The sequence below is a fragment of the Anopheles funestus genome, chromosome 2RL (genome assembly GCF_943734845.2).
Source record: "Anopheles funestus chromosome 2RL, idAnoFuneDA-416_04, whole genome shotgun sequence".
Lineage (NCBI taxonomy): Eukaryota > Metazoa > Arthropoda > Insecta > Diptera > Culicidae > Anopheles > Anopheles funestus.
The window spans coordinates 89,745,000-89,770,287 of record NC_064598.1 but is presented as its reverse complement, the minus strand read 5'-3'; the positions used below and the strand labels follow the sequence as shown (position 1 = coordinate 89,770,287).

The window sequence follows — 25,288 nt, the reverse complement described above, 5'->3', positions numbered from 1 at the left end:
AATAGTTTAATGGTGGTCGTTTTTGTTTTTTTTTTTGAATGCTCTTTTAAATAAACATTTGTTATTTATTCGTCACTATGCTTGATGGAAGTGTACGAGTTATGAGTTTTTGTGTTGCATTATAAGTGTTTATTTTCCATGTTTTCCATCGGTTCTGCTTTGCCATTTGGATGTACGCTAAGGGAGTTTGGACATTTAGTAGTTTACATAAAGATAAATATGAATATGCATCATCTCGTCTCTCGCTTTACTGCTGCTAAACGTTCTTCATCGCCTTCGTACATGTACCCTTCCGAAAGGTAATCGAGCGGCAGCAGGATTGTATCCTTTTTTTTTTGGTAGCCAATGTCTGCACGCTATCCTTCGCTCGCTATGTAATTTTCCTTGAAACTGGTATCAAGTAGTATAGTGATAATAAATATATATATATAACAATAAATTCAATTTCTAAGTTTAGCCATATTGGATGCTCCTGTTCTAGCTGCCACTCGCAGGTCACTCTTTTTTTTTTTTGTTTGTTAATCAGGCCCATTATAATTGCCCTTTTCCACGGTCCTTTCCATCCCAGAAGGGAAGGCAAGAAGATGAGTAGGAGAAGGATGTTACACCGTATTTCTGTTTTACATCGCTTTTTTACTTGTAATCCATCTGTTCTTCTATCTGTTTTAAAATTTCAAACATTTTACACACCTTTTTAGGGTGTGTGTGTGATGCTAAAACAAATGATTATTATGAAATAGCCATACACGTTTTGCGCATTGCATACTTTTAAGTATGAAATGCACCAAATACCAATCCTCTGCTCATCAAACATGGTTTGTCTCCCGACTACTGCGGTTTGCTCACTCTTCCTCGGTGAGAAAGAGCATACAACCGCTGTACAAATGTTCTCGCTCACCGTACCGCTGTACGATTTCATCGAAGTAGACGCCAAAGGGTACAACGTGCCGGTATCGGTTGCTGCTATAAATGTGCACGTGTTTTTTTTTGCAAACAAAAAACAAAAAAAGCAAAAACACAATAAGCGACAAAACATTTTTCAATGTGTTTTTTTTTCTCTCTTCAAGGTTGTTTGACTGAAACTGAAGTCAGCCAAGTGTGTCTGGGAATCTGGGCGGCACATAGAAGATGTGGGGAGGCTGGTGATTATCTTTACGAGTTGTATAGTAAACGTGTGTTTTTATTCGTTTTGTGGGAAGAAGGAGGGATGCTATTGACATTGTATATGTATATAATGTATATAATGCATGTATATATATCTATAGTATATCTTCATAGTGGGATGCATCCTTTTGCCACGGTTTGTTTTTTGCATTGCGTACCATTACGCCGCAGCGTAGCGTTTCTTCCCGCTTGTTCGATTATTTCACGTTTCTACAAATCCCGTTTAAAAGTGCGTCCGTCCGTATATGCTTCCTGCACTGTTCATATGTTGGTTTGTTTGTTTGTTTTTTTTTTCTCTCCTGTTGCTCTTCTGTTTTTCTTTTGCCCCCATTAAATGTATATGTCTATATAATGTTATGTGAAATAGCTCAAAAAAGTATCATATATATAATAATTCATTACAGTTTTGTATGAGTTTCCCTTTGTGTTTGGTTTTTTTTTGTTCATTAATTTTTTTTTATTTATATTCGTTTATCCGTTTCATCGTTGGCCATTTTCCTAGCGGTGCATTTGTCGGGTTCCATTGGTTCCGTTCGATTCGTTTAGTGTTTTCAACAACATAATTTGTGTTGTTTGTAATGTGTTGTGAATGTACGGTTGATAAAGCTAAACGAAAAGGAATGTACAACAAAAAACAAAACATATTTCCATTGTGTCGGTAGAACGTTGGTAGACAAGAACGATTGAAACACTACAAACACTACGTGTCAAAAGATGTACTAAGAAACAGTGCGAATTTGGTTGGTTTGAAGTAGAGTTGTTATGAAACATAATCCGGTTTATTAATTCATCTTTATCTTACTTAGATAAGCGCGTGTTCGCGTTGTGCTTCAAACAGGTTAAGGTTAACAGATTCAAAAATAGTTTCGTCGAAACGTGTACTCCTTTTTACAGGAAGTAGGTGTAATTGTAGTTTGTTTTTTTTTTGTTTTGTTTTACTCAGTCTCTGATTAATTCGTTTTTTTTTAAATATTCTCTCACCTGCCCCCATTCACATGTCTCGTTTTTTGCAGATTTTGTTTTTTCTTTCTTCTTCTCTTGTGATTCATGTTGTTTTCCATTGTTTTCCCGATTTGCCGTCGTTCTTTTGTAAAGTGTAAACAAATCACCACCACCATCTTTCGCGCCCGTATTATTTCGTAGAGCTTGTTTTTTTGCTGTCGCTTTTAGTACATTTGTTTCTTGTTGTATTGATATAGCATATTTATAGTTGTTGTCGCTCAATCGCAACATGGCGCCTCGGGTTTCTGGTCCATTTCCGGTTGGCCCGTTTGGTGGTGCGGTATGTGTTTTATTTTATTTTTTTTGTTGTAATACATCTATATAAAGTGTTGTGAGAAAGATGTTCGCGTAACAGTGAACGGTGTTGGTTCCGTGCTGAAGAAATTCACGCATACAAAAGAATGTCGCCGCATCGGATTGCGAACGATTCGATTGTTACACATGTTCCCTTATCAAACTTTACCACCATTCCATCACCATCCAGTTGTCCATTATCAGTCAGTATCAGTAGTAAGTTAGTTAGTTGATTAGAATAGTTCGTTTTTTTGCCATCGTTTTGTTTGTGGTTTTAGCTTTTTGTTGCGATGTTGATTGGAAATTGAATGCCCCCAAAAAAACAGCCGAAAAGGTAGTGTAAACGGCCGAAATATAGCTATAATATGTGTTTTTTTTGTCTACGATCATTCAAACACTCCATACCGTTCCAAACATCCAAACAGGACAAACGAGCCCACCGAAAGGGATCAGTGTGCGCCATGTTGGTTTTACTGTTTCTAGATCGCGATTGGCTTCAAGGCGTCCCGCGTTACGTTCACACATACCGACGACCCCGACAGGCTCGAATCCCTCAACAGGCTGGAGTTGAGGGCTTCAAGCTGCCATGTTAACGGTCCGTGCGTGTGTGTGAGACGCTTATTCGGTCGAGCTTGCTTGCTTTCGCTAGCCTAAGCGAAAGGCCATTTGTTTGCATTTTGAGCTGTACGGTAAGGGATAACACTTAACCTGGTACGGCTACCAGTACAATATCTGCTCATCTTACGTGCGCCACACAGGCGTATAAGTGAACCACGCACACTCCCGATAGTTGCCGCTCTAGATAGCACTCGGGGTGGGATGTGTGTGTGTGTATGGTTTTTTGTTTGTTTGTTTGTTTCATTTTGGGTAGCTTTTAGTAACATGCATACGTTGAATCACACATTAAATCACTAATGGGTAAAATTGGAATAAGCATAACGTGTTTTGCGTTACTTTCATAAAGTACACATTTTCATCGAACAATTACACATCGCCTAGTTGCTTTCTCGCTTTGATGGGGAGGGTCGTATTAATAAACACTAAAATGTATTTTCTTCTTCACGTGTAGTATGAGTGTGTGTTTGTTTTTTTTTTGGTTTTTGTTTTGCTGTGTCAGGTTTGCTGCTTTCTATATGTGTGAGTATGTATACTAGATGGTTGACAGCACGTACGCGCACCTGTCTACTACTACTAACGGAGAAGTGAGTGTCGCTGCACAAACAAAAACAATGACATATGTCAAACGTCAAACGTCACTACTGAACGGCGTGTACCGCTGTAAACGTTTTTTTTTCTGTCGCGTACCGCTTTTGCGTTCACTTTTGTTGCACTGCTCGTTCGCTTCTAGCGATTGCAGTAGAGACCGGCGTGTTACGGCTGTTTCTACAATAAGGAATCAAAAAATATATATTTTCTTTCCCTTCCATACTCCCAACGTCACGCCTTCCCATTCACCTTTCCGATTGTATCCTTTTTCTTCCCTCAAAAACGTGGTTCGTTCGTGTTGTTGCGGTGAGTTACTTCCCGCGGCAATCTTCTCACTACCGTGAGATGTGAGAGGTGTGAATTAAATTTTGCTTCTTTTCTGCTTGTAGTTTTTGGTTGTCTGTTTGCTGCTTGCTTGTGGATGGTTTGTTGCCTGTCTGCTAATAACAAAAGCACATCAAATGTGCTGCCCAACATCTATCCTAGGGTGGGTTTTTTTTTTTGTTAAATTTACTCCTACCTAATAGCTGCACTGGTTAAGACTGTACGCTTGTAGCTCGAGATCGGTCTCGACGAATGCGCGCATTCGTTTTTCTCCGCTTTTGCTGTTTCGGGTTTCTTCTTGTTTTTTTTGTGCTATGAATTCCACGTGTGATGTGAGCGATTTTGAATCGCCATTTTGTACGAAACGAACCTCATGTCCCAAACTAGCTTCTGCATATCCCCACCCAAAATATATACTTTTCAATTCACTATTTTTTTTTCTTCTTTGTTCACCCATATAATCATAATCATCATTATCAGCTCCAGTGGTTTTAGTAGCTTAAAATAGTTAAGGGATCATTATATCTCCCACATATTCTCTCTTGTTTTTTTTTGCTTTAATATAATATAATGTATATGTATATATATATATATATATATATGTATATATTTATGTATAATAATGTGTATGTATAGATATATGTATGACGTTTGTATCTCCATTTTTTTTGTTGTATGCATTTGTAAGAGGGGTAGAGTGGTAGGATAAATATCCATCTGGCCATGCCATCAACGTACCCGTCCGCAGCTACGCAGACACACGCTGCTAAGTTAAGTGGAAATGATTCAGTTTTTACTGTACGTTTCATGCAAATTACACGAGGTACATAGGTGATTCGGTTTTTGGAGGTGGACATGGTGGACCACCCTCCCAAGTAAGTAACATTGTGATTGATGTGATTAAGTTAATGATAAGTATTCCGTTGGTTCAAAGGTATCCTAGAACGGTTGCCATTGTTGCTTTCTTGCATTAGTGCTGTCCCCTGGTGCTGGGCGGGGAAAACCATTGTGCAAGGATGATATTCAAAAGAAGGTGTCGATTTCGGTTACTGCCTTGTTATCTTAGTGCACGGTACAAATGTGCGCCGTCTCACACCCGATCGGTCCACTTTGCAGGCTGGTGGGCAAAGTCGACCGATCGGCAAACGGACAATCCGTGTACAATACCGTCGATTGATCCGGCTCTCGGCTGATTGGATTTTCAAAAATTGACAGTACAGCACGTTACAGCACATTTGCTGCCTGCTGGTTGGTGCTTTAGTACAGAACGGTTTCACTTTTACCGTGCATATGTATGTGTGTGTGTTTTGTGAGCGATTGTTGTGTATGTGTGTGTGTGTTTTGTTTTTCTTATATATATATAGTTTTTTTTGTTTGCCAGTTCGATTCATTTTGTGCCGTCTTCCGTTTTGAGTGCGTGCATCCGGGTTCGCTTCGCGTGGGTCTAGTTAATCGATTCTTCCGCAAAAATCCGATAGCTTGTTTGTCGTCATATGCCAATGTTTCGTGCTTTCAGCTTAAACAGCCATCCCTAAGTGGGAATACAAAGCCTGGAAACTGGGTTTTTAAATTAATCTACTTAAACCAAAAACGGCGGCCCGGTGGTGCATGTGATAAACGGCGCCAGTCCACACGGCCGGACCGGGTTCAAATCCCATCCGGACCGTCCCCCCGTAGCAAGGACTGACTATCCGGCTACGTGGTAAAAATAAGTCTAGTAAGCCAGAAATGGCCGGCGTGACCTGTAAGGTCGTTAAAGCCAAGAAGAAACCAAAAACACCTCCTCAAGTCTTCCTCATTAGGTAAAATACGAAAGCACAACGGAACCTAAATTATGTAAACTTTACTCAACATTCAATCCACTTGCTCGATCCTTTAGCTTATCATTTTCAAACTTCAGATCTCATGAAACAAAACAAAATTGTTACTATTAAAACAAAACTGTCCTATTCGAACTAAGCTCAACTAATCGCATTGATCTTTTACTTGTCTACTGGTTTGTCGCCGGTCTTTGCTGCATCCGGTGCTGCATTTCCATCCTTTTCCTGATCCTGCGAGCCTTTGTTGCTGCTGGTGGATTGTGGCAAAGCCTTCAGGATGGCATGGACCTCTTCCGCGACGGCCATCAGCACAAACTCGAACTGCTGCCTGGTGGCCACCAGTCCGGCACGCTGATCGCGCAAATGTTCCAGTGTCGCGGCAATGTCAATCTCTCGGGCGCCCTTGTTCATGCGACCCAACACCAGATCGAGCAGAATGTACGCACCGGTACGTCCGGATCCATTGCTGATAATGTAGGGACGAAAACAAACACAACACACATAAGCATATAGCGAACAGTAATCCAAATATGTATATAACATTGCCTACATTTAGGCGCACGCCGACTTACCTGCTGTGGACAACGATCGGACAGGAACGGCCGCGGTACGATTTGTTCACCTTGCGCCTAAAGTCCAGCAGTGCCTTGGCGGACGTTGGTACACCACCCTGTGGCCAGGACAGGAAGTGGAACTGGGTCACGGTGCGCGTTTCCCCGGTACGCAGGTTCTTCAGGTAGAACGATCGCACAAGATAATCGTCGCACCAGATGTGTTCACTGACCAGATGCACCTCGTAGATGTGGTACACCTCGGCGCCTTCTTCTGGCCAGTAGCGAGCACACGCCGGTTCACCATTCTCTTGCAAGCGGCACAAGGCAACCAGCACGACCGCACCTTGCTCCCACACCATCTGCCAGAAGTGGGCCAACGTCGACTGCATCGGTCCCTGGGCGGCCACATACGCTGGAGCGCGCGGATCGTGATCGGTGATGGTGGAAGCGTTTATATAGTCCATGCCTTCCGCGTTCGCCAGATGGTTTAGCACGACACGCGAGTGATCGTACGGTAAGGGTGCACCAGGGCGGTTCAGTGGCGCACACTGCGACTGCAGTGCCGCATCACGTGCGCTCGGTTCCGCCTCGTACCGACAGAGTGCTTCCCATTCGCGCTGCAATCGTCCCTTGTTGCGCAGATGGTCCTCCATGTAGGATAGTACCATGTGTCCGGTAGAAATGTCCATGTTCGTTAGCGCCGGTTCTTCACTCCAGGAAGATGTACTCGACCGAGATGATGGAGGTCTGGCTTCCGCCTCCTTCGTCAGCGCGGTTATCCGTCCGCCGGGAGAATCGGAACCCGTCGGTCCAGTCTTTCCACCGGCCATACGCGCCCGGCACAGGTCCTGATAGTCTTTGCTGGAGCTATCGCCACCGCCCAGCCCCGACTGTAGCCCGCCCAGTTTGTCCTTTTTCTTATCGTGCTTGCGGATGAGGAACAGTGTCATCGCCACAACGATGACAGCTGCAGCTCCTGCCCCGGCAAACATGTACGCCATCACGTGCGTAACGTTCGGTCCGTCTTCAACACGCTTCAAACGCTGCGACGAAACAGCATCCATTTCCTTCGTCTTGTCACCGACACCGGCCTGTATTACGAGCACACCCAACCGGCGGGACAGATTGTTCTTGAAGCGACTATCGTTGATCTGCTTGGCAACATCGGCAGCCGTTTTGCGGTCCGGATTCGCTTCAACACGGAACGATACCTCGTGCCGGTCGACCCGTGGATGCGTGAAGTAGCCCTGCATGTTTAGCAACTCCGCAAGAGCGGCCACAATCCGTGAACCATCCTTCCAGTTGTCGATGCTGCGGATACACGGAAAGAAAGAAATTAAAAACTTCTCCCCGATATAACGCCTAAATGTAGGCAATTTAAATAAAACCACGCCACCAAAATCACTTACGGGTTTTTTAGGATAACGTGCGCGTACTCCGTATCGACCGAGTGCGGTGCATGATCATCGTCGGTGTGGGCAAACAGTTCCTTTTTCGACTTGGGCCGCTTATCTTCACCGTCCTCAGAAGGTTTTTCCGCCGTCGGTGCCATCTCTTTCGGTGGTTCACTCGGACTCTGGCCGGACGGTGGTGGTGCAGCCGGAGGTCCCGGTTTCTTTACGTCTAGCCGTTCGCGTCTGGTAAAGCCAAGAATGTTATCCAGCAGGGTGCGTGCTTCGTCCTTGCCGGGTCTACCGCCCGACTTTGGAACGTACACGAAACCTCCCTCCGTGTACAAACCGCCCGCTTCCGGACCCGGTGCATACGCTGCCACAGCCGACTCGCGGAAGTTTCCCGATGCTGGTATTTCATTACGGGCATGCGATACAGCCTTGTGCGGATGCGTGTAGAACTTGTCCACGTTCGGATCGTTCGCTTTAGCTGCTCCGGCTTCCTGCTGCAATCGGTTAACGTTTTCCGGCGCAAAGTTCGAAATCTTCGGAATGTGATGCTCTTTCGCGTACTCCCGGAAGGATGATGTCTTCGGATAGATGTACTCAAACTCCGGATCTACGTCCGCCGGTGTCAAGCGCTCCACCAGCTCCCTTAGGGCACGTTCCTCATCGTTCCCTGTCTGCTGATCGCGGAAGATACCCGATCCAGTCGATCCACGTTTGCTCGCTCCGTACGCCCACTCGCGCTCACCTTCCGGTGCCTTGAACGGCAACAGCTGGCTATCCTCGATCTCGTTCAGATCAACACCCCCATCCAGATAGTCCGTCACGTCGGGTGGATGCTGTTGTTGATCGGCATCGTACTGCTTCAACATTCGTCCAAGAGCAATCCGTCGCTGCAGCTCCTGCAGACGAGTCCGATCGAGATTCAGCGAAGTACCGCGTGGATCCAACGGAATCACTTCCGGCAGGATGTCCAATTCGACCGGCGACTCGAGCTGCTGTTTCGCGAACGCCTTCTTCGGTGGCGGATAGTATACCTCATCGGCGTACTCCTCGTTGGGCGGTGTGAAGCGTACGAAAGCAAGCGGACTCTGGGGACCCAGGATCTCGGGATCCGGTGCTAGACTAGCGCACAGCGTCTGCGGGATCTCCGAGTTGGTGCGGATGGCGAAGAGTGCACCCTGGATGCGACACTGGGTGAACGGGTGCTCCCAGCCGAGGCCGGCTCCCTGGAGCTCCTCGAGCATACGTGCCAGGATGCGACTCTGGTCCTCCTCCAGCGGTTTCCGGAAGAGTTCCTCCGGCTCGAGCCCATACTGCGGTAGACACTTTCCAAAGGCGAAGTCTGGTGGGATGGAAACGTTAAAGGACAACATCAGTAATCCAACAAGCAAATGAAGATCAATCACAAAATGTCGTGAGAGCTAAACTAATTAGGCAACTTATACACCGTTAGATCTTCTATTCCAGGTAATAATTTCGAGAGAGAAAAACAAAAACATAACTTAATGCGTGTCCCGTTATGTCCATCAAAAACTGACACTTTTTCCGTGGGTTTTGATTGATAGCAATCAAGCAACTTCCCTACGAACGAAGTGGATACATACTATCTCGTTCCGTTTCTCGTATGTCCTCAGTCTTTAAAACGGGACGAGAATAATGCTCTTCAAACCAATAGATAAAATATTCATCCACCCTGAAAAGCACTAGCGGAAGGCCTAGTACAGTGATACTTACCATCGTAGCACCATTCCAGGTGTTCCAGGCAAAGTGTTTCCGCAAAGAGGCAACCTGGAATAGAGCAAGAGAAAACACCGATAATACGATCGTTAGATAGTGATTAGTCAAGAGCATACTCCAACGAAATCAGACAATGGGATGAAGTATGTTCCGTCTGTGAAAAATTATTCTACGCAAGTAAGAATACTCTACTGAACCATTTGCATTTGTTCTCCAGACGGCTGCAGACACAGATAAAGCATCGTGATAACTTTAATGGCATATTGAAGGAAGGATTTTCCACAAACGAGACCGGTTTGAAGCACGGCTCACGGGTTCTTATCCAACGCCTTAAAGATGTCCTTTTGTTCCGACAGCTCATTGCCTGTCCTTTCGGGTGTACTTCGCTTCACTGGGCGTAAAGAGCAACCCACTCGCTACCGTCTTTCGACTTTGAGTGATTGGTTGAGCCGTAATGGTACACTCGTGCCAGTTTTCCAATGTAAAAACCCGCAGATGCATTATCGAAAGTATCTCTGTAACGCCGCTCGTGGGAGGTACGTCTCTGTACCATCCTCTAACCATTGGCGTGTGACAGGGAGCAAACGAAGACTTAGGCATAAGGATGAAAGCTTTTGATGAAAGCCCACTGCATTAATAAATAAACTCGAAAGCTACGAAAACAACCGAAGCGTAAGAGATAGTAGATCGCCTCGGTTGAGATCGCTTTTGCATCATGGGAGTAGATTTAAAGAAAAACTGCGAATGATAAGCACACCAAAATACAATGGCTGACTCAATCTTAATCATTTGCCAGCTGCGATGGGTTTTGCGATGGCAATGAGGATTCTCGGGTCGATACAAACAGAATACGGCTGATGAATGCGTTCTTGGAATTGCTGTGCTACAATTCCCAGGCTGCATCGCAGATGATGACTTCAAGGACATACATGGGTTGGAAAACAAAATGGCAGATAACCCCCCAACCCCACCGTAGAGCATCTTGGGAGCCTCCCAAGACATTTCATTTCCTACATGCGACTTATTTTTTGTTGTCTGTTTGTTCATTGCACACAATACACGGCAAGCAGACACCAACAAGCAAATGCCGGAGCTGGTGTGCACATCACATTCGTCCCTCTTGGGGCCTATCTTTAGCGCTGATAATGTGCACAGGAAGCCCTTTTTTCTGCAGAATCTTACAACCCAGCGATTCGTGCCTGGGATGTGGATGTTTTGCAGCCAGCTCATCTCTTCTGTCCAACCTCATTAGCGAACAGACCAAACAGTCCTTCGCATATCGTTTCCATCTTTCCACCTTCGCGGACCATCCGGTGTCCGGTGAAGGATGTGACAGGATTATCTGACATTTAGGTGAGTGGTTTATTTCTTTCGATGGTGACATGAAAAGTGCTTCAGCCCGGGTGGCGTTGGTTAGCACTCCCTAGCGGCGTTTCATTCGGTGGCGTATTTTTTTGGGGCGTCTGTTTTGTAGCTTGCATAAAATATTGATTTGGTCGGTGGTAGTGCCTTTATGTTTGTATGCTTTTCCAAATAGAACTGACGGTATGCCGAAGCGTAAAGGCGATCCGATGAAGCATTCAATGATTTATGATGATTATTTTGTGATTATATTTTGCTTAGATCATGTCATCTGTCTGTGTTAAAAACTGGATTCTAGGCAAATAGGACGAAAGCGCCCAAATTACGCACCGGATCGTAATGAAATTTATGCCGAAAAGAAGAACGACAAAGTGAAGAAAGGTTGTAATGATGAATGATGAAATTGATTGAATTTTTTTTCCCGGGGAGGTGAGCCGAAGAACGACGAAGAAATTACGGGACCGCCGAAAAATTATGCAATTACGATCTTTTTTAGATCTTTTTTACGTCAAATAGCATGTACAGGGTATTGCATATCTTCAGGCGCGACTTTATTGAAGCTGAAGCTAGCTGTGAAACTATCGCACTAAGAATGTTTCACACTGGAACATGTCAAGCGTTTTGGGTGTTTTTTGAGTTCGACAGACTATCTTTAAAGTGATAAACCTCAGAAACTGTCCACAAAAAAAGTTCAGCCCGGAAGCAACTTTCAAAGATTTTCCAAGATAGAAACCAATTCATTTTCTCCACATTTCAACAGGCACACACAGGTACTAGCATCAGCACTTAATACCAGATCGATATCGGTCCGTCGATTGACTCGTGACGTTTCAATTTGATTCCAACCTCGGGTAGCTATAAATAGATCGGTCGCTTGTTGACGGCTTCCCACGGCACTCGACCTACTCGAGAAGACCACCCCACCACTCCCGGGGGTTAGTTAACATATGCTTTTCTTTCTGAAAGCACACCCGGTGATGGTTGTGTTGGGTGGTTCGGGGTGATGAAATAAATTCCTTGGCTTGGAGGTTGGAATCAGCAAAACGAAGGCTCATCGGAAGGTTTGTCGGGAAGGAAGGAAGCAAAAATACCATTCCTGATGCTTCATATCCTGGTTAGATATCGTGTCGTATATGTTTTTTTTATGCTTGCGCCCTTAATCGAACGGTATAAAACTGTCACCATTTGGCGGGCTTCTGTTCTCTTTACCATCTGTGAATCTGTGCTTTCTAACAAGCGCATACTCGCACACACACACACACATGCCATTCCCATCCTGCTGGGAGGAATATTAAACAACATTTCAATAAAATAAAAACCTGTTAACCAGCAGGCACCGATCGTAGGTGGTGGCTACTAAAAATAGCTTCGGAACCATTTTCGGAATACCCTCGGGGAAGTGAAATTATTTCACCGTTTTTGCTTCTTCCTTTGTGGAAGCATTTTCCACGAAGACGTTTCGTTACTCTATCGGTGCAATTTCCATTTACCATGCATGTTACATGCATGCATCTCGTAGGACGCTTTTTTTTAACTAACCTTAGTTCGAAATTTCGATCCGAAGCAAAAGCTTCGTTTGTTTTTGTTACGATCCTCTTACCATGAGAGGCGTAAGTAATGGAGCGAAAAAAAAGGAATAAAAAAAAAAGTTTGTAAGAACATGTTGAACATCTCCGGGCACGCATCGTACAGTGCCCGTTCCCTGTTCGTGACACATGAACACCGACGTTGGTGCAAGAATTTTGCCTCCCTTTTCGCTTGTCTGGTCGGGGAGTTTTGTTATTTTTTTCTGCTCTTGCGTGCGAAAAAGTAATTAGAAGCTTAACATTTTGACATAAAATGACGTCAAACGAAAGCTTAAATGAAATTCAAAGCAAAGTGTGTAATTTATTTTTGCCATTATTAAGCTTTAACTGAAGCAATACGTTTTATTGCGAACGCCAACTCGAGTGAATATCATGCCGAAATTCCCTTAATTGATGTCCGCGATTCATGCGCTTTGTATGCGTCCGGTGGTAAAATGGCGTTGAGTGTCTATTATTGGCACAGAATTGTCTGGAAACGCCAGCAGAACAACAATGTGCACCTGTCTTTGCTGTGATTTACATTGTTGAAATTTAATCCTGCATTCCAATAAAAGCTTTTCCATTCCCGCTATTCCTCTTGCGTGCCCTTGGAATGGCACCGTACACCCACACAAGCTCAATCCACGGGTACGGGTCGGTCGCTTTGATGGTAGATAACCGTCGTGCTATGGAAGCAACACAAATGAATTAGTAGCATAGCAAAGCGATGTTTTCCGCCACCGTTTCACCCCACTTTCGGCCCATGCTTGTTTTGCGCATTTTGTTGGCATGGAAAAATACTAACAAACGAGTGATAAGCTGTCAAATTGACGCAGTCAACTGACTGCGGCGAGCACCGTTCAATGTTCAGTGTGACGCTTTATCTGTGTTTTTTTTTAAGGTTTACTGCTAAATGAGAACCATCCCCCGGCTTCGGACAGTAAAGGAACTCACACGAGGAGAAGGAGCAGTAAGTTCTCATCGCTCAACGCTCGCTCGCTAGAAAAGGGGCGAATGACGTCAAACCGTGGTACGGTAAAAAGTTTCGGGACCGGTGTTTCCGCGGCCCATTTTACCATGCGATGCCATAATTTTTATCCAGTTTGTTTTGCTTTAGCACGACAATATATTATTATGCCAACAGTTTTCCCTTCGACCATCCAGATAGAATCAAGCGTGGGTCGTTTTTGAGTTGCGACTGGTTTTCTTTCTCTCTCTTTCCCTCTCTCTCTCTCTCTCGATCTGAAACGGTTCAACCTTTGGCATTCGGGCGGGTATACGCACGCACAACCGTGTACGTGTACGTGCCAAAGTTGCAACGTCAATGTTAGGCCGGTTTTAATGTGGTGCTTCCGGTTCTGAAGTTTTTTTTTGCTGGCACCCATTTTCCAAAAAATCTATTACAATAGCCGAGCTTTTTTTTGGCAAATTCTGCCAGCCAAAGTGTACTGTTGACGTGTGTTAAAGTATGTAAAATAGAAAGTTTGAATTAAATCTCGGAATTGGTAAACAAATGGCTTATTTTTGCCACACCAGTATCGATTGACTGAAAAGCAAAAATACAATTTCATAAGCACGAAAGCTCGAAGGTCGAATGTCACCGTTATTTATTTACCATTTGAATGGTACTTCTAAGCGAAATCACTTAAAAGATGCCAAAAACAGTCAGCTAAGCTAAATTTGTCATGCGGATTGCATAATTTTTGGCGTAAATAAATTTCAACAATCTGTTCTACATCTTTTGATCACATCACGCAATTTAAAATCGATATTAGTTAACGGGCAAATACTCAGATTAACCCAGTTGGTAACAAGCGCACCGAAAACGCCATGCTGTGTTAACTTCGTCAAGCACCGGTTCTCAAACCAACAGGTAATTTTGCCACATCTTGGCTCATTTTATTTACAACCTTAATCACGTACGCTCCACTTTTATCGTACCCGTGAGGGGTGATTATGAAGCCGAGTTATCTGCTACTTCAAAGCGTGAAAGCATATGTTTGGAATAAATTATCATTTTCTACACCCCACCGTAGCATAAGGGTAGGGTGTGTGGAGTCTCGTGGGAGCCACTAAGGTATGTCATCATCAGGTTCAAGTTTCATCTCGCTTTCGCTACAACATTGCGCGTGAGAATATTTTATACTGCGCTAAGTTAATGTTGAATAATTTAAAAATATAATAAAAGCATATAAGAAGAGTAATCCTTCTTAAGGATCCTACGTGTATATTTTCCACCCACAAAAAGATTATAATGTTTACCCCGAAACATAACTGCAAATGGTCGAGACAATTCTTCAAACTTCAACAAGCTTTTCCGCCCAGCGGGAAAAGATATTTAACCTGCCTCAAGTGGACTTACACTCAAGCACAAAAATCCACAGTACTGTATGGTTTCCTTTATACCGACCATCGGATTAATTGTAGTGCAATCGAGAAAGGAAAAAGTTACAAAAAATGTTTCATTATTCATCTTCTTTTTCCCACAAAATTCCAACAGATTATAGACTGTCAATGACATTCCGACATCTTGGACGGTGGATGACAAGAATTCCGCCAGGATGGGTAAGTTGTCCTTGTTCAATGTTAATGCTCCTTTTCATAATCTCTTTGTGATACAAAAAGCCAAGCGAAAGGATCACTAAAAATGGTCGAAAGCTTTACCATTGATGGGCTATCGATAGCATCGTCCACTTTCAATAAACAGAAAGTCTCTCTCGCCATTATAAAAAAAAATCCCCTTATCAACGATCGATCTAACAAAACAACCAATCCCGGAATTATCCTTCACAGGACAGCTGCTAGTGCGTTCGTTTGCCTTCAGGTATCCATCCAGGTCTTCTTCGCTTGTTTGTATCATCTTTCCCTAACGAAGAATTGATAGAAAATGGCTTCCAAAACTGATAGCACTATCTTGCATCTTGCTACACGAGCCAAAAGCTCTGGATGCCGTGGAGGTGTATGGATTATGTTACAAATTAATACTAACTTCCATTTTGTACCATCGTTTAGGTGTGGACGTTGCTTGCGCTCTCTTACGAGCACACACCTTTACACACCTTTTGCAAAAAGATGGAAGAAAATGTATATTTATCGCAGCTCGCCTGTCCACAACAGGTTGGAAAATACATTTATTTAATTATCACCATCCTATTACCGCGTCGAACACAGCGGGAAGGAATAGGTTACAAGGTCAAACAAGGACAGGTTAATCAATTATTCAGTTGCAGTTTCCTGTATGAAGGTCGGTCACAAAACAAAAAAAACACATTAATTTACATTATCGCCGAAGGATATTATAGCAACCGGAATTGTCACTGATATCATAATAAAACAAAACTCGTTTAATATACTCCACAAATTCTCTCACACTCGACAATCCCTAGGGGTAGTCTCTCTCTCGTGCGAAAGCTTAATATAAACCTTTCCAGTGATGGTATTATTTTAAACAATCCTTTCGCACTTAATCCGCTTTCCGAATGGAGTCCCGGGCCCCTCTTTTTTGCCCATCCATCGCCCTAGCATAATAACCCACCTGCAGCATTAATCCAATCTTCAACGCAACCGAGCACGAGACGAGGGTTTTCCATCACGATCCGAAACCCTCCACTCCACTCTGCCGGGAAGCGTAACGTTCGCCTCGTCCGCATTGATTATGATTTTAATCCTATTCAAGCTACTGAGCCATGCTCTTTGCATGTCGCAAACCGTCCACCGTCACCGAAGTCTTCAGGCGGTTCAGGCGATTCACCGTGGCACTAGAAAGACTTATTTTTCCACCTTCATCAAGGCCAAGTTTCCCCACGAATGATCATCCATCAGATGGGATGGGAAAGCCGTTGCGAGCGTGCAATAAAAATGTTCATAGACATATTTATACACCAAACGCTGTGGCACATTCTTGCTCCTGCCTGTCGGTGGATGGACAGTAAAAGATGCTGACCGACACAGTTTTTCCCACTGCCCAGAGCACCAACACGAGCAGACTGTCTGCCGACTGGAATGTGATGGAAAAAGAAATGTAACCGAGTGCAAAACGTTTCTACTTCTGCTTCAGTTGGCACCCCAGGCCAATAACGAGACGGGTTTTTGCGTTTTGCGTTTGACAGTGGGGGGAAAAAAACGGAAGAAATATGAGTTGTGCAGCAATGATGCAATTCCGGTGCGTCCGACTGCCCATTTGGGGGGCGGTACGTGAATGTGTTCGATACAAACGATGCTAATGCAACCGGATGCCGGATGGATGGATGTATCCTGCACGGTGCAATATGATTGCATTGCCCGAAATTGAATCATGTCGCAAGAATGATCTCATTAGAAAGGACTGATAGACTGATCGGTCGGTTGGCTCAACTGCGTAGCAAAAGGGAAGTGATGCGCTTTTTTCATGCGTTTAGATGTTCGTAGAGACCATTTTTCTGCATTAGCATAAACTGCTGCAAATATTAATAGAAAAAGAAGAAAAAAAAACTTTCATAACATAAAATCCAATCACGTGCTTCACAAATGAACTCAGTTACAGGGTGTAAGAGCAGAAAAAAAACAAAATCCAATTAACTCTTTAATTCCTGCAAATCCGGAGTGCTCACCGAGCAGGAAAACTAGCCCCATTTGCTACGCAAATATGCTGCAAACGATCCTGTCAAGGAAAGCTGCATCCCATACCCATCCCCGGTGGCCGGGAATTCAAGGCCATTCGGGAAAGCCGTAACCGTTCATCGGTGTGCAAGCACTTTGTGCACAACACTGGCCGTACGTGTGGGAATATTTTAATGTAGCAGGCAGGTGCATTGCGCAGCACCATGAGCACGGGGCAAAGTGTTTGGCAACTCCCACACAACACTGCACACGTCGGGCAATCTCGGCGCAACACGTACATCAATAGCAAACAGGGAATCTTTATGCAACAGTCACTAAATCATAACACGAATGGGGTGTTTTTTGTGTGTGTGATGTAATTTACGTGTCTGATAAGGATTGAGAAAGCTTTCTCCTGCCTTGGTAACATTCCACTGACGTAGTGTTTTATGTTGATCAAGGAAAATATATTACACATCATACGTCTTCGGGCCAAGTTTTGAGAAAGGAAATATTTGAGCAATTTTTCCCCGAATAGAGTTATTTTACTTTCTTTTTTTTACTCTTTTTTATAAGCAATTTACAATGTTTATTCGTTTCGTTGGCAAAAACACTTAAAAATGTAGTTTTGAGTAATGCGTTTTGCAAATTGCATACTTTTAGGCAAATAAAATTTAGCTTTGAGTAATGTGTTTTGCAAATTGCATACTTTCAGGCAAATTACTCAAGTGCGATGTATGATAACTTAGTATTTTTTAAAAATAAAAAAAAGACCTATGAAAACGTTTATTTATGTGTTTAACGCTTGATAGACATTTACATGAAAATACATCTCATTTGAAAATCCCAAAAAAGTCCTTTTATTCAGCTGCAGAATGTGTTTCTCCTCTTAAGAATGTGTTTCATCAAAACCGAGGAGATCTTTCCACATTTTCTAAGTGAAAACATCACACAAACTGTGCCAAATTTAAAGCTTCCCATCGAATTACGTAAACAATTCTTACATTCCTTTGCCCTCCAGCAAGAAACCCTGAACAAGTTGACATACATACTTTCAAAAACATCGTGTACGTGAGTCTGTATTTCCATTATGTAAGCAAGCACATAAGAAGGGACAGATAGGAAACGCACAAACATCCTTCAAACCACTCTCGATACAGCTTAATCGTGATACAAGCATGGTTTCAACGGGACATAAAATTAGATCTAAAATTCAGCTCACATTCAAGCACGCTTTCATCGTCCAGGAAATCAAACCAATCCTTACCGGATTGAGTGACGGGGCTGCACACAAATGCTAGGCTTTATCGAGCTTTATCGATCCAGAAACTTTTCACTCTTTTATTTCACATCCTCCCCTTTTTTGTATTTTGTAGAGGATTTCAAAGCCTCTCTACGATTGGGTGATCCTTGACAGCTTCCGGAACCGGAAGCGCAATGAAGCAAAACAAACGGCCACTTACCGATGTTGCCCTCGGCCGAGACAAGGATGTTAGTGCCACCGCCGGACAGCAGCAGCGCCAGCAGACCGGCGGCCAGCATCAAATGTTGCCAAATGTTTGTCCATGCTGCCACTGTCGTCGATGTGTCAGTATTTGACATATTTGCGCTCTAGATCATCACTTTAAAGTGTTCCGGTGTGTTGGCGTATGATTCCGGTTTCTTACAGCTGCTCGCCGCCCCCTTTTTTCTTTTGTTCGGTACAGATAGTCGTGCGTGTTTCCGTGCCGTGTAATGTCCGTGCGTGCACCAATATTACTGTGGAGTAAAGTGACAAAAGAAATGATTAAATTAGATCCAAAGTCGATCGATTAATTTCACTCGCATCGGCTTCGGTTGGAAAACCGTTTTTCCACCCAGGCGTACTAACCCAGGCGTAAGCAAGTGGAAACGATTGGAAAATTAGCCCAGCGCATGTGCTGACTACTGCTCGGTGCAGGTGTGGACATTGAAACGGACATCAGTTATTCCGGTTTCGTGACGTTACCACCAAAGCACCAGCTGGAAGTGAGCTTAGCACAAAAACCCCGGCAGAAAGTGTGTAGGCTTTATTGGATCGAAAAAGTCGGCCACCCATAATAGCCCATCAAACAGCTTCCAGCTTGCCACCACCCAGAACCATCTTCCCAGGCCTTGTCGAATGGATCCATTGCCTTTCCATGTTGTATATGGACAACATACAACGGTTTCCGGCAGGAGAAGGTGGGAAGGGGAGTTGATCGAACGTGACTTTCATTTCTGCTTCGCGTTAGGGGATGACTTTTGCAGGCCTGAGGTAAACATGCGCTGGTCGCTGTTCGATAGAAACGTTCGTTTTATCAAACCCCATTTCGCTAGCATTCCGTGCTCGTGCATGCCTTTCGGATGGACTGTCCCTAATTCCCTAAGCGATCTGTCAAACTCTTCCACAAGATGTCGTCCGGGAAGTGGGATCGAACGCTTCGTTTATGGGTTGTAAAATGGCTTCTCCCCACATCTTTGAGCTAAGAGCGATATCGTTCACTCAAGATGAAGCCTCTTGAAGTTCATCACACACAAACAAGCTGCGAGCGATTCGTGGGTGTACCGGCTCCGGGTATCTAATCTTCAATATTGCAACCCCTCCATATTACGTCAAAAGACACAAAAGTTAATCTCAATACAGGAAGTATATTGGAAAACTTTTCAAACGCCACTTTGTGGCTCGAACGGTAAACGAAACGCTTCACACCGTACCGTTGTGTAAATAGATGTAAAACTGTAATTAGGTTCAAGTGAAACGTGGATTCACAACAAGTACCAGGCGCCTCCATCGAACGCATCGAACTGCGTAACGGTTTTAATGAACGTTTTTTAAAAGTTCGCGCTGTGCGCAGTGATAAATTTGACCGTGGAAAATTTCGTTAAACTTTTCGCTTCAATGTCAGCTCTAGTGTCAGTTACGCTAAGGGCGCTTAATTGGATAAACATGTAAATTAAGCAGCAACCATTTCGCGAGTGAAATTGATTACATTCTACGCTTTTCATGGAAACTAATGAACAAACAAAAAAAAACACAACTACAAAGGAGTATAAAAAACGTTTTGATGAAATAGTTGAAGGTCAAATACGTGCCAGCTGTTAGTGCCAATGGTCGGGCACGTGTCTCGCGGGAGAGTTTTTATTCATTTCGCTTTCGCTTTGTTTCATGCTCGTGAAATAGTAAAACAATACCAAAGGGAGGGGGATTGCTTCATAATTGCTAGCCAATTTGTAAACCCGTAAGTGATAATGGTACACCAACGTTACACACCTTCGTAAAGGTACAAACTAAAATAATGAATAAGTTTATCTGCAGTGGAAGTTTGCATCTATTTTACTGCCGACGATATATATATATTCCCAACCGAAGCCTCCACTTATTGGGTACATTATTATATTACAGCCACTGTAACAAGGTTCGGTAACGAACCGCACCGTACCCGGATGCTTGGTTGTGTAAAGTTTACCATGCTACAAAATAGGGAAAATTAGTTTACGCGCCTCTGCGCCCAACATTCATCATCGCACCGACAGACTGTCGTTCATACAGGCGCACGTAAGTTAATTTTGTGAACAAAACTTTGAACAAGATTTTATTTTTGTCTTCACGTTACGAATATTAATATTTGCAAAAATAAGAAACAAATTTTAAAACACTGTTTGTTGCTAATTTGCCTAAAAGTATGCAATATGCGAAACACCAAACTTCACAATCTGTCTATCTGTTGCTTCTTAATAGGATAAATAAGGGTGGTAATTGTTTAACGTCCAGCTAACGACATTAAAAGTAATCACTTCCCAGCGAGGGGAAAACTAACAACTGAGATTTTATCTTTCCTGTCCAGTGGGGATGTTTAAATAAAAGGATTTTTGTTGCTCTTCTGTTTTATGCTTGCTCCAGCGAATGGAAGCAAACTTTCCAGGCAAACAAACTGTCAGCGTAAGGTCAACAGGCACTTTCCGGACAATAAAGAACCTCCTCCACCCGCTTGGAGAGGACTGATAAAATGAAAAAAAAAACGCAAGTCGTTAAACTTTTGTTTTGTGTTTTGCTGTATTTTTTTTTTAATTTACAGTCCAAGGTAAAAATCGGCGGTGGGGATTGTAACAGCGTCTGTCTCTACACGGCAGGACTGAGTATAAAATCCCATTTGGACCGGACCCCGTGTTCGCAGGACTGACTATCTTGCTTGCGGGAAAATCAAGTTAAAGAAAGCCAAGATTGTTTTGACATTGTAGTGCCACAAACGAAAACGAAATTCACAAATTCACTAAGGTGGTCTTTTGCATTAAACAATACACTCAATATTGTAACAAAATGGAAAGCATAAAAAAGTCATTATCCTATAAACTACCATCACTACGGTCACTTTGGCGTTCAAGCAAAAAGACGTCACTACCGTTAAGGTGGACCACAATTTGAAATTGCGCGATTTGCTTCTATTTCGGAATTTCACGAGACTCGATGCCACGCAAAATAATCATTAAGAAACACGGTAACAAACAAATCACCTGTATGATGCGACAAAAGAGCTCCTACACAACGACAACAGCAAAGCAAAAATATGAAAAGAAACACAACAGTCCAGTCCTGACCAGAAACTGCTCAAAACCCGTTATCGAATATTTGCACGCACCGTTACGCTACATTGTTTGTAATCCGTAACCGAAAAGCTCCGTAGGCTTTGCAGTCGGATTTGGAACTGGCACCATTTACCGGATTGCCGCTTACGATAAGCCACCCGCCATCGTTAGAGCGAAGGGGCTCATAATGCTTTTGCATATATTCCTGTAGCTTCCAAAGCTTAGAGACAAGTCAACAGGTTCCGGAGGCTCAAGCATGGAAGACGCGAAATGGTTTTTGGGGAAAGGTTTCAGCGACTGTTGGTGGTATTGGTGATAAGATATCCTCCAAAGTACCAAAACCAACACGAAGCCTACGAGTGTTAGCCGTGTTTGTGTGTTTCCGAGTGCGATTTTTTCCCTTTTCGCTGTGGTATCTTTTAGTGAGTGTAGTCTGTTTGCGATTCGTTAAGCACACAAACCAGTTACCAGAAATATCGAGTTAGTGCTTTCGGGTGTGAGTGCCACAAGGGTGCTCGCACTCAGAACTCACAGGATTAACTCATGCTCATTTATTTTTTTTAACCAAAAAAACACATAACAGCTCTATATTCGTGCTCCTGCGACGGACACAACACCCACACAAACATACAAAACACAAACACTTGGTTCGATCTATGGAAGAATCCTTATTTTTGTTGTTGCTGTCATGAGACACCAGGCGTCTCCACCTTTACGACGATGTAAGTGCTTTGGAAGCTACGAAAAAAGCTTTTACCACCCGCACGAACGAGTGCGATGAATGCATAGATGTATCTTTATCTATTTGAATGTATCATTTTCGGAATGATATTTTCTCTCTCTCTCTCTCTCTTAGTGGGTACGTTTGTAGCAGAAAAGTAGAAAGATTTCGCAACTATTACGAATGATATTGTATTACTAAACCAATATTATTTCCCTTATTTATAAGATAAAATTAAACATTCTAAGTGAATACAAGTTTTTTTTTAACAAAAATGATTTAAAGTCAAATGTAGCTAACTCTATTGTTTCATTTTGTTTGCTTATTAAAATGTTTTTCTTTTCTTTTTTTTAATTAGAACCCATCTTCGTTGTTTTACCTCGCTGTGTAGAAAATTTCCACAAGTTTCGTTCAGTTTTCTTCTGCTGTGATCCAATATGGAATCTTCCTTTACCCACGGATGCTGTTTAGATGACTTTTTCTCACCCCGGAAAATGGATCTCGTTTAACCGCACACAAAAGGTTTTACGTACGAATGGTAGGAATGGAAGGAAAAGGTTGAAGACACACAAAACTAAACCGTACTAACTGAGCGGTGAAAGCAAACAGCAAGCAAACTGAACACAACTCAGATCGAACGAAAAGAAAAAAAAAATCAAACTAAAAATACAATAATCACTATCACTTGGGTTGGTTTTTCCCCCCTCTTGTTGCGCTTGCCGATGGCACTGCTGCCCGTTCCGTAATCGGAAGCTGCTTAACACGGACCACGGCACCACACCACCCGTACAGTTGGGATAGTGGCTGACGGCCACGGACCTTCTTAGGTACGGCACTAGTTTCACCGAACAAAATCACACTAAATGCACCCACACACGGTGGGGCCACTAGCGGTGTAGGCTGCACTGCGTAGCAAAGCACTAGAAACGCCTTGCTCGCAGCAGCGCCTTCTGTGTGAGCGAAAAAACGCAACCGTTCGCCAGGCGAACACACGGCACAATATGGTAGCGTTGCTGGTGCGAATGTCTGCCCGAGGGCAACCCCGGCTACTGAGCGGTTCACTCGTCGTCGGTTCGGCTCGGGTGACCTGGGCCACCGTGGCACACTCCGCTCAAAAGTGTTTGACACCAACACAAACATACACAGCGGCAGGCTGGTTTTCCACCTGTTTTGTGTGCTTCTGGCCCGGGATCTTGAGGCATTTTAGGCGAGTGAGTGTGTACACCGACCCGCCCCCCGACGAAGCTTTCGGGTGGTTAAAAGTTCTCAAAAAGCTTCACTCATCCGGAACTCAGCCGGACAGTCGGAAAAACAAGAACGAAAAAAAAAACAATTTATTATCCGATAGTGGGTACATTTCCCTTTTCATTACCGGAGGTACATTTAATTTTCATTAACCAGTTTCACTTATCGTCTCTGTCGTTCGCATTATTTGATGTCTATTAAGCTACGAAACAGCCTAAATGTATGCAACACGCTTGTCACCTTTAAAAATAACCAGAGAACGGTTGTGTTTCTAATATCAATCATAGTAATCGATGAACAAAACATCATAAATAGTTAAATGTATCCAACCTATACACCCATCACACCCACAAACACGCACAAAAGATACATGAGATAAGGTTATCATTTTTGTACCGCATCAAACATACCATTAATCTTGTTGATCCGTTGTTTCGCCGTGCCCTACGGTGTGCGGTAAGGGTTTCTCTCTATTTTCGGTTTCGGCTATCCTTGTTTTTCCAATCTAGCAAACCGTTCGTTTCCACGTTGTCGTCACTAGTGGGGGGTGTTGTGTGGTTGCTGTATGCTTTTACGTGCTTACAAAACAAAATCAAAAACTCCCTGCCCAAAACAGTCTCACACTTTTCCACACATACACACACACACACACACACTGCTGTTATCTCTGCGTTGTTTCCTTCCCCTATTATACGGGGTTAACAGTGGGTCTGTTTCGTAATGCTGCTGTTCTTATGTTTTCCAAAACACAAATTCACTAGGCACTTTCTGTAGCACAATATTGGTAACGGTGTAAAATCCACACAGTTTTCGCTGCATCGCTTTGGGACGTATTGTTGTTTACCAAAAAAAAAGGGGATGTGTTCGTATGCGTTTTGTTTGTGTTCTGTATCCACTAGGAGAAGAAAATGAGGGCTCCACATAGACTGTGTATATTGATACAATTATCCACTCGAGCGTGCAAGAGTGCGCGTTTTCTTTTGTGTACTTTTCTTTCCTTTTTCCTTCTTTTCTGTTCGTTAGTTTCCGTTTTGCGTTCTGTAGGTTGTGACAAAAAAGTGCAACAAACAACTTTAGCTAACTACACACGGTAGATCCTGTATGTCGGACCTAGGCGAGCAGCAGTTTTCCTTGTACGCAGCCCGTCGTTCTACGTCGGTGCGTATTTTGCTGGCGAATGACGCTTCGCGACTGTCAGTTGAAGGTAAAGCTGGTGTAACATGTTCGGCTCAGTTCCGAAACGTGATTGGGTTCCGTACAACCGTCGGTCCCACACCAACCTCCATGCTTGGAAGCCAAACACACTGTTGCGCCTTTCGCGCGAACGCGCTTCACACATACGCACAACCGTGCGATCGATAGCGTGTAGTTTTGGGTTCGATTTGGAAAAAATTCACGTAAAGCGCAGACTCCGCAAACCCAAGATACGGCCTGCTATGTTTCGAACAACAAACGAAACAACAAAAATTCCTTCCACACTGCAGTGTGTGGGTGAGTGGCTTTTTTCTTTTGGTCTCCTTATATTTTGATGCGCTCACACACTACCAACCATTGTTCAAACTGTTGACGTAGATGCGCTCTTGGGGCTGCTCATTGATAAAATATCATACTTCACGCGCGGAAAGCGACCATTCCCACGCGTTGTGGCCCGCTTGTTTGCACCTGGTACAGAGGATAATAGAAAAAGATATCAGATAAAAAGCATCATAAACAATGTTTTTTGCTCTTGTTG

At 43.5% G+C, this 25,288-nt stretch overlaps 1 protein-coding gene across 3 annotated transcripts; it reads right to left on the bottom strand.

The window, feature by feature from the left end:
* Window positions 1-1,069: 1,069 nt before the first annotated feature.
* LOC125762098 (receptor-type tyrosine-protein phosphatase-like N) lies at window positions 1,070-24,847 on the bottom strand. Of its 3 annotated transcripts, none has more exons than XM_049423861.1 (6): window positions 23,967-24,847; window positions 18,470-18,764; window positions 9,499-9,552; window positions 7,774-9,106; window positions 6,383-7,675; window positions 1,070-6,276 (listed from the first exon to the last, which is right to left on the bottom strand). In XM_049423861.1, exons 2-6 carry the CDS (start codon window positions 18,606-18,608, stop codon window positions 5,973-5,975), a joined length of 3,123 nt encoding a protein of 1,040 aa, XP_049279818.1. In that variant the 5' UTR covers window positions 18,609-18,764; window positions 23,967-24,847; the 3' UTR covers window positions 1,070-5,972. The 3 variants fall into 3 exon arrangements, with proteins under 3 accessions (XP_049279818.1, XP_049279817.1, XP_049279820.1); XM_049423860.1 differs by lacking the exon at window positions 23,967-24,847 and adding an exon at window positions 22,691-23,338; XM_049423863.1 differs by lacking the exon at window positions 23,967-24,847 and adding an exon at window positions 21,519-21,725.
* Window positions 24,848-25,288: the final 441 nt, after the last annotated feature.

Coding starts and splice junctions, on each gene's coding strand:
- LOC125762098 (XM_049423861.1), bottom strand. CDS start 18,608: ATGTCAAATACTGACACATCGACGACAGTGGCAGCATGGACAAACATT. Junction 9,553..18,469: donor CTCGGCCGAGGGCAACATCG/GTAAGTGGCCGT, acceptor GCTCTATTCCAG/GTTGCCTCTTTGCGGAAACA. Junction 7,676..7,773: donor CACGTTATCCTAAAAAACCC/GTAAGTGATTTT, acceptor GTGTATCCGCAG/CATCGACAACTGGAAGGATG.